The sequence below is a fragment of the Aythya marila genome (genome assembly GCF_965140915.1).
Source record: "Aythya marila genome assembly, chromosome: 1".
Taxonomy (NCBI): domain Eukaryota; kingdom Metazoa; phylum Chordata; class Aves; order Anseriformes; family Anatidae; genus Aythya; species Aythya marila.
Genome location: NC_139042.1, coordinates 56982825 through 56991915, shown reverse-complemented (window position 1 = coordinate 56991915; position 9091 = coordinate 56982825). Strand labels below are relative to the sequence as shown.

Here is a 9091-nt window from a genome sequence, read left to right as displayed (position 1 = left end):
CTGATAAAATACCAGCTTAATGCCATGCTCTGGCTGAACAGAAATATTAGCCAGCTCAGAAATGAGATCTAGCTTTTTCTACCTAGAGGGATTTTTTTTTTCCTGATGTGTGCATCTTACAGCAGTCCTAGACATTAAAACTAAGAGTTAGTTTGACACTTTCCCACATCCCCCAAATGATCTAAATAAGTAAATCCCACCCCTAGAATCAAGCAGTAACCTTTCTATGCCAAATTTTGCTCCTAAGCCATGTGCTTATTGTTTTTACCTCCATGGGAGCTGTTTGTTTATAACCATGGCTGAAATTTGGCCCTTAACACTGAATGTATCATCACTCTTTCTAATGTAGGTCAAGAGAAGAAAATAAATGATGACATTGTGCTGCTTGCTGTGGCATCCCCCAGGAGTTTGTGTGGTCCCTAGTGAATGCTTTGAATCATTAATCAAAGGGTAACTGCACTGCACAGCCTACAATATATTCTCAGCAGGCACATGCATTGATGATGCTGCACCAAGAAAAAAGACTTAATTGCAGTGACAGTACAGTTTTTTCACAGTTTAGAGTGTTTATCAAAATTGTGCTTGTAGCATCTAAAAATACTGTAATTAATGCAGCTTTTGGCCTCTTCACACACTGTTTTCTTTTTAATTTCTTCTGTTAAAGAAGACAGCTGTTTGCTAGGAAAACAAATTCATCTCTTTTCCTTCTCTATCTCGCCTCCTGTTTTGTGTTTGAGTGCATCAGTAGGAGGCTCACAGTTTGTTGTAAATGTTCATTCACAGTTACTGCAGATCCCTACATTCATATTCACAAAGGCAGAATATTTCAAGATGTCCTTCACATCAAGTTACTCTTACTTCACATTAGATGTGTGGAATACAGAATGCAGACTTCAGGAACTTTGCTTCCCTAGGCAAAACAATGATCCTCAAGGGAACAAAACACATTTTCCTTGGGGAGAGTGTGAAAATTTGGGTCAGTTATTTCTTCATTCTTAAATTATCTCCTTTCATTTCTGATTTAAGCATGGCTTGCAGGTATTAACATGTAGAGTATGTTCCAGAATAAAGAAAACAGATCTTTGATTAGATAAAACATCTGTAAGAGAAGGTGAGTGTGTTGGTGAAGCCACTAGGCAGCTGGGCCTTGGCTCCTGGGCAGGCCAAGGTGAGGATTTTCTTTTTCCTGTTAAATATTCGTGGCTCCAAGAAAAGGAACAGGCACAAAAGCATGGCATACAGTCTGTGCCACCAGCCGAGGCTGCTGTTTCTGTTCTGGGCAGTCTGCACATATGTGGGGACCTACAAGCACATGAGAAACCCCATGTATTTAGCTGCCAGCAGGGTGGGAGTAAGGGAGCTGTGGTTGCTGTCTTTTGTGGGGAGAGACAGGAACAATGGAAATTTATAATGGAAATACATCAAATTCTGTTAAAGAAGATACTGAAAAGAATATCTATTTGAGCACAAGAAAAAGGAGAAAACATCTGTTTTTCTCTCACTTTTAGAGAAAAATAGTACTATCATGACTCACTTTTGTCATTCATCCACTACTGTTAACTAAAAAGGACTTTTAGTGCTTTAGTAAAGCACTGAAAACTTTAGTGCTTTACTGAAAGTAAAGCACTAAAGTGTTTTACTCCTTCAAATATTCACATCAGGTTTTAAAATATTCGAGGTACTACCTATTGCCTTGTAAATCTTGTGTTACAGTGTGGAAGGCTGTGTATGTAGCAGAGCTCTGCAAAGCTGCAATTTCACTGAAATGACTGTTATTACTTCATAGACTGCAAGGGTAAAGCTCAAGTGGTTGCAGTATATGAAATCCAAAGGTTAAATAATGGACTTTACCATAATGTTATGCTGGACTTTATACTTCTACCACTGATGTAGGACTTGCAGCTCTATTAAGACAGGAGTATATTGAAAATCTTTATCATCATCTGGCAGAAAAGCCTGCACTGTGTACACACACAGCGTGAGGGCTCAAGATCGCAGAGGAGGTGGGAGTATCTCAAGTTCATCAAATGCTTTCTGAAGGAAGATATTCAGAGCCAAGCTACCAGTACATTGCTAGTTTACAGTGCATGTGAGAATTGAGGTTATTTATTCATCCAGACAGCAACCCCAGAGACCATTCATTTAAATGATCTTATGACAGTTTGAATGGCCAAGCATGAAGACCCACAGCCACTCCAATGGAGACTGCTGAGCAGCACCAGAGCTGGAAGCAGCTAGCAACATACTGGTCCTGTGGTCACCTAAATGTGCCTGCGCTCACCTAAATCTACAGACACATTTTTATCTTTGTCAGTGAGGTGACCATGGATTCAAAGGCTATGCACATTAAAAAACAAACAAAAAACAAACCAAACCAAAACAAACAAAAAAACAGCCACACGCACATACACACACAGAAATTATTAGTATAAATACTTGTTGTTTTGGGAAAGAATGGGTGTGGGAAAATCTGCAACCAGAATGCATTTGAATGGGTATTTTAAGTCTGGAAGATAACTGTGTGTGTGATGTAACCTCCATAATGAGGGTAAATGTTTCCCTTCTTTCCTTCAGACCTGTGGCCTCCAGGCATACAAAGATTTACAGAGCAAGTAGAGAGATATTCCAAGGTGTTTCTTAAAGATATAACTTCTGTTATGCTTATCACAGTTAAAATAGTTTTATTTTATTTAATTTTATATCACAAGATAAACAATTATATCAGAAAAAGGAATCTACATTAAAAATTCATCATTTAAATCTGATAGAATTTTCAGTTTCTCCCTCCCTCTGTAGATGAATGGATAATTCCTACACCTGCAATAAAATCTATATGGATTAATTAGTAACCCATGCATAGCACTAAAATATGAAAATAACCAAAAGAAAAAGTAAACCCTACAAAGTGTTAAAAGAAAAGATTAATCAAAATCAAACTTGTTTTAAATAATTATGTTTTTAATGAAGGTGATCTTAAGGAGACATTTTCAATAGACATGTCTCTATACCTTTTTCATTGCCCTTAAACCCATCTGTCTCCTTTGATATGCTGAAGTGGTATTTTGTGTGGGATAGAACACCTTGAAGAATTCTATTAGGTAGTATTCAAGAAAATATATTAGACATAGACTATTTAAGCTATCAGCTGCTATAACCTTCCACAATAATTAGAATTTATAGTTTTGAAAAAAAAAAAAAAATGCCAATTTCTCTCACAGTACAAACCCTATTCTTGTAAGTGCTGCCTTGTAGAGTAGAAGAAACTTAATGCACATAGATCGTGAGTCTTAAAACCACTTAAGAAGCAAGGTGTTCCTAGACCTGATGTGCCAGCTTGTGCTGGCATTTCTTTCTATTCATTAACAAAACAACATGTAGCTGTAGTGATTATACAACTGCTGTTAAAATTGCATCAGGACTTTCTTTTAAAGGGGATGAAAAACCATGCAGCAAACATTCTGTACCTGATACTAGCCTGCCTATTAAAATCAATAGTGGTCTTTGCATTGACAGATATTTTTTATTTGTATAATGCTGTGGAGAATGATGGGTGCACCTTAGGAATTCTCCTTTGTGTCTGTTATAGAAAACCATAGATGGAAAATTATCTTGTAATTGAGGATTATTTTCTGCCTTCAAAAACTACAGCACTCTGAGATGGTAGATGAATGTAGATGAATCCCTCACTTTGCATCTGGCTGTTGTTTTGATTTATGACTGTATGCTGAGGCTGAGGTTTTTGCAGCCTTTCAAAGAGGCTGTTATTATGGATGAGCATAAGAACATTTGAAAACCCTTTTACTTGCTGATGCTAGGAAATGCTGGCTTCCCTCTTCCCATGTCACTCCCAGCTTCATTTATTTCTTAGCAATAGGAATGTCATAATGTCATATCACTACGGTGCTATTTCAAATGTCTTCAGACAAAACAAACAAACAAACAAACAAACAAACAAAAAAAAACAACAGCGCAACATACCAAATACCTCCCTGGTACTACCATTGCTCCCTTAAAGAAAAAAGTGTGAAAGACATTAGAAAACAAACCATAAATGCCAGGCTGGGATCAACTAAGAGACTGCAGTTTACAGGTTAATGGTTACAGTTCATTAAATGTACGGTCATCCCCATACAGGTAGTCTACAGTTTTTACTCCTATCCTTGCCTTTTTGCAATTCTGCAGTTTACAGAGCTTTTGAAAAGAATTATCGAGTTAATAAAAATACAGAAGTAAAACATCATTTTAAGTTCAACCTTCTTTCTAATACTCTAATATTATCACTAACCTGTTTCATTTAATTTGGCTTTTGTCCTGTGCTATTTTTAAAATGCTTAGTAACATCAAATACTAAAATACAGGTGCTATTAATAATTTTTTAAACTCTACAGTTACACTAATAATACAATTCTGAAAATATTCCTGTCTAATTTTACCACTTAGATAGCATTTGGGTTGAGACTCCACAGGAAACATTTCTGAGGAAGCAGAAACCAAGGTAGTTTGCAAGCAGTTCCTGTCAAGCAGCCATTCAGATAACTGCAGCTTCAATTGCTTTATAAAAAGCCAAATTGTTGTTTTCAATAACTGACTGCAGCACAATACATCTTCTGATATCAATGTCTAGTGATAAAAATTGATCTAAGGCTGCTGCCTCTTATACTGAAAAAAGGTCTGGAAAATGGATCTTTTTCATGATGTATACTTTGGAAAAAGGAGTTTTAAACAATTCACTATATAAAACCTTACTCTGCTCCTGCTCTTGAATACAAAAGAGAAATTTTGTGTAATATTTCAGCTGTTAGTAGATTTCGAATATTGTAAAGGTTTTTGTTCCTCATTTAAATTGTACCCTAAGCCCCTTTAGCAGTCACAGGAGTTATGAATGCTCTATCTTTTGTTCCTTATTAGTCTAACACGTAATATTGTGCATTTATAAATGAATGACATATAAACTTTCTTAGTTATCAAAAATGTACAGATTTTGAACAAAACCAAGTAGTATTTACAACAACAACTGTGGTATTTTATTACTACCTGATATTACACTTTCCTTCACTCATAAATTGATTTATCATACATTCAGGTGATACGTGCTTGGCAAACTGCAGGACTTGTGAAACTTGAATAATTCTTGTGAAACTTGAGTAATTCATGTGACTTCATCTTTTCCTTAAAAATATAAAAGCAAAATTATATAAGCCCTCCTTTCTAGGGGAATAACAAAAAAAGTGTCAAGGCCCATAACTGAACACAGCTTTTGTCCTTGTAATTCTGTGGCCATGCATTTTGCCATTTTAACAAGAGCTGTTTGTGGAGTTACAGTGTTTACTACCCTGGAATTCAGACTTTGCATCTTTCCATCAGTCTGGTACACACTGGTAAAAGATATAAACTGGGTCATTGAACTAGAACTTCATAATCCACCATAATAGTGGGTCACAATCTTTCCTCAACCTCACATACAGTTTCTGTGGTTTTGGATCAGATCCTGATATTAATAAAAATGTATTAATATTTCCACACTCCAACTTAGGCAACCTCTCTTGCCACTTCCCCTGTGTTTTAAGTGTTTCTGGAGCTTCACTGTTGTTTGCCATTGTGTAACCAAGGTTTCTATGGGCTTTCTATTTCTGCATTTCTCCCCTATAAACAATTGTTAGAAGGATATGGAATGAAACTATTTCCTAACTGGAGACCATTGCCTAAAATGCCTTTTTTTTTTTTTTTCCCCGTGTTCCTGAAAAACATACCACCACTCTGCTCTGCAAACTTGTCATTATGCTGGGCACCCAGTGTGCCTTGAGACATTAGCAATAGTGCCAGACTCATTATTAACAGGATAGGGCCACACATTACATTTACAGATACACCAGCAGGGTTGGTACTATTAGCATCCTCTGGCTGATGATACATTAACTTAACAATGTGTTCCAGAGGGAGTGGCCATGGCCAGTGTTAAAATCCAATTGTTTCTCATGCAATGAGGATGAAGAAGGTGTTGCTTTCTTTTCTCCAGAGATCACCTGCATTGGTTTCACCACCTGACTTTTGGGATCCTCTCTTTCACTTCTAGCATACAGTTCTGCCAACCTATGCATAAAGGCAGTAGGTGTTTTCTTATTCTGCTCATTGTATCTGCACCCAGACTCTCAGATTTTTTTCTTCCAAACCCTATTATTGTTCCACTTCAAATGCCACCCTAATGACTCATCCAGCACTCTTGGAAAAATAAAATAAAAAGAAAAAACCTCTGTGTCTTCCTGCAGGCAAGCCCTGTAACTAGAAATACGAGGGTCTGATTTGTCCTTGTTTTCCAGGGACCTGGATTGCTTGCCCTCAAAGCCTGTATTAGCAAGCATAATAACTGCTTGTATTTATTTTAATATTGTATTTATTTGCCTTATACGTTTTGGTTGGGTTTCTTAAGCGCTTCTCCTTCCTGGAGAATCTTCCTGTCCCTCTCAGCCTGCCTTTCCCACTCTACAGGGTTCAAAGGTCCCATAATCACTTGCAATGGATGAGTGAATCCTCCAATGCCACATTTTTGAATAGCTTTTCATAACTACAAACCCCAGTTTAACAACTACAGCAACAGTTTAACTACAGACAGTAGCAGCTTTTTAACAATGTGTGACCCATTTGGTCTTTTTATTTTTTTTTCTTCCAAATGAAGCTCTGCAGACATGAATACAGCTGCCTTAACAGATCTCAACACTGGCTGCAACCATTCTAATTCCCTGTGGCTGGCATTTTGGCAAGTTCATTACACATGACCCAATCAGTGACTGCACAGGCTGTTTTAGTCATGTGATTTTGATTTGCATCAGTGAAACTAAACTGTGATTCTTCTGTGATTCAAAACCACCTGTCCCCCACATAGGTATTGCTCTTCAAAAGCCCCAATTATTTAGATAAAGCTCAAATATGAGTAGTAGCCAGGTGTATTTCAATGGTTAAAGTCTTGGTAGCTTTTTTCACTTTTGCTTTTCCCTCCCCTGCTATTTTTACCACTACAGGTTGCCTTTGTTTTCATGTCTGTCCCTCTTTATGCAAAGGGGCACATGCAATCTAGTGTCAGTGCTTGACTAGGGACAATTTACTTTCACAAGGAGTATGCTCAGATGGACTGGGATCATCCCAAGGTCTCTTTGACAGTTCTCAGGAACCCATTTTGCTAGCTGTTTTCTGGTTTGTACTGCAGCCATGCTACCTGTTCTACCAGGTTATCAGCTACCTTTTTGTAAGTGTCATACTTATCACCATCCAGTCTCCCTTCCTGTATTTTATCCAATAATAGCAGTTTTAGCCTGATCAAACTCACTGTTTGCTCTTTTTCCCTCACTGTGCTTTCCATCCAAAACTTCTTTCCTTAGTCTCTTCTCCCATGCTCACCATCCCCTCATAGCAGCAGCCGTTTTAGCGCCTCTGCAGCGAAGGTACGTTCCTTTCTGAGATCCCCTATTTACTGTTCTCCCCTAATGCCCTGCTCTTATCTGCATGTGCTCTCACGAGCTGCTGTCTATTGCCCAACATTCCTCCAGCCCAGGCTGCCCTCCACATTAACTCCTCCTTTTCCATAAGCAATCCTCTCTTTCTAAGGCCCCCCAAAACTCATATAACTCTACTTACTAGACTTTTAAAAGCCTCACATGTCCAGGGGGCAGGACCCTGGTGTTCTGCCTATGCTCCTTCCGTAGAAGACGTTGTAGCCTCCTTCAATGGCTGCAATATTCCCAAGTGGGTTTAAAGCCCCTTCCCTGTCCTGCCTTGGCTTACATGGGTTATGACCTTTTTTACCATCCTGGTATTCAAGTGTTCTTGTACGCTGTGTGTGACAATGATACAATTTCTATTTCTGCTCCACTCAGGCTCTCACATTCTTGCTCTCATAGCCTTGGCTGTTGAGTTGCCCGCATTCTCCATCAGTCTGTTACATGAAAAACGACGCCTTGTGCTGTTTGCAGGACCCACCTGTTGTAGGGTGGACTAAAGAGAACAGGACTGACTTTGTTGCTACTTTTGCAAAACAAAATTGAAAAAAAAAAAAACAACAAGCAAAACAAAACACAACAACTGATAATTACTAGTATTTCTGTTGTGCTAGACAATTCTTGGGAACATCTAAATGTGTATTAATGTACACAAAGTTGCACGGAGGAGCCAACCAAAGGGGAATCAGTCCTCACCTGGATACTCACATGGTAGGTGGACTTTTCTGTCTGGTACTCATTGTGTACTGTTTTACATCCATTTTGTTCTTTACATATTCTGGTATCATGGGAAAGTATGCTTTATCTAGCCTGAACTATCCTGTGTATTTTATTTTTTTTTTTGTACAATCTACTTTGCATATACAACTATATCAACATATCAGTGAACTTTTGTTTTGTGAGGATTCTTTAGTTTTGCAACAGCTTTGCAACCTACTCATATTGCAAAGCATTTAGTTCCACTAATCTGCTAAACTCTTGAAAGTCCATGGCAGGTGCTGTTTTCTACAGTGGAAATAGTCATGGTCAGCAGCAGTGTCCAGGATTTTCTGTACTGGGTACTGTCCACTTCTGGCAAAAGTTCAGTGAAACTGAAGTGGTTTTTGGATTATCTTCCAGTTGTATCATGTGAATCACAATCACATTTCTCATTTGAATCTTTAGGAGATGAACAAGTCTGTCAAGACACTAAAATTGTTAGGAAATTACATTCTGATGCTTTCTTTAGGAAGGAGAATGTTGGTAATGGAATCTGCAATGAGTAAAGATACTTAAAAAGTAAAAAGAAAACAAAAAGAAACAAACTTTGGTTCATTTTAAGTTTTGCGGTGTGAAGGTTTTCTTTAGTGAATCTGGAGGGGGGTTGTCTATTGATTAGTTGTCCTATAGCAAGCCTGATGGAGCACCTGGTTGTGAGTGTTGATCATAAAAACTTAATTTTTATTTTTATTTTGTCTATGTTCAGTTTCCCCATTCAGTTTCATCAAAGTTGAGTCATCCTATAGATTTAATGAATTTCATAATTTCCCTTGTATGGAAGCCATGTCAGCTTTTTGTTACTTGCCATTACTTGTCAAACATCTTTGGCTTACTCTTAGCAT

At 37.9% G+C, this 9091-nt stretch overlaps 1 protein-coding gene across 1 annotated transcript in view; it reads left to right on the top strand.

Annotated features, from left to right (window-relative positions):
• Positions 1–8062: 8062 nt before the first annotated feature.
• The window catches only part of FGF14 (fibroblast growth factor 14), a gene marked incomplete at its 5' end in the record, with an annotated part of 237742 nt that continues 236713 nt past the window's right edge, over positions 8063–9091 (top strand). The window contains one exon of the mRNA XM_082775697.1: positions 8063–8201. Within this exon, the coding sequence (XP_082631823.1) occupies positions 8126–8201 (76 nt within the window). The remainder of the gene's footprint in view (positions 8202–9091) is intronic.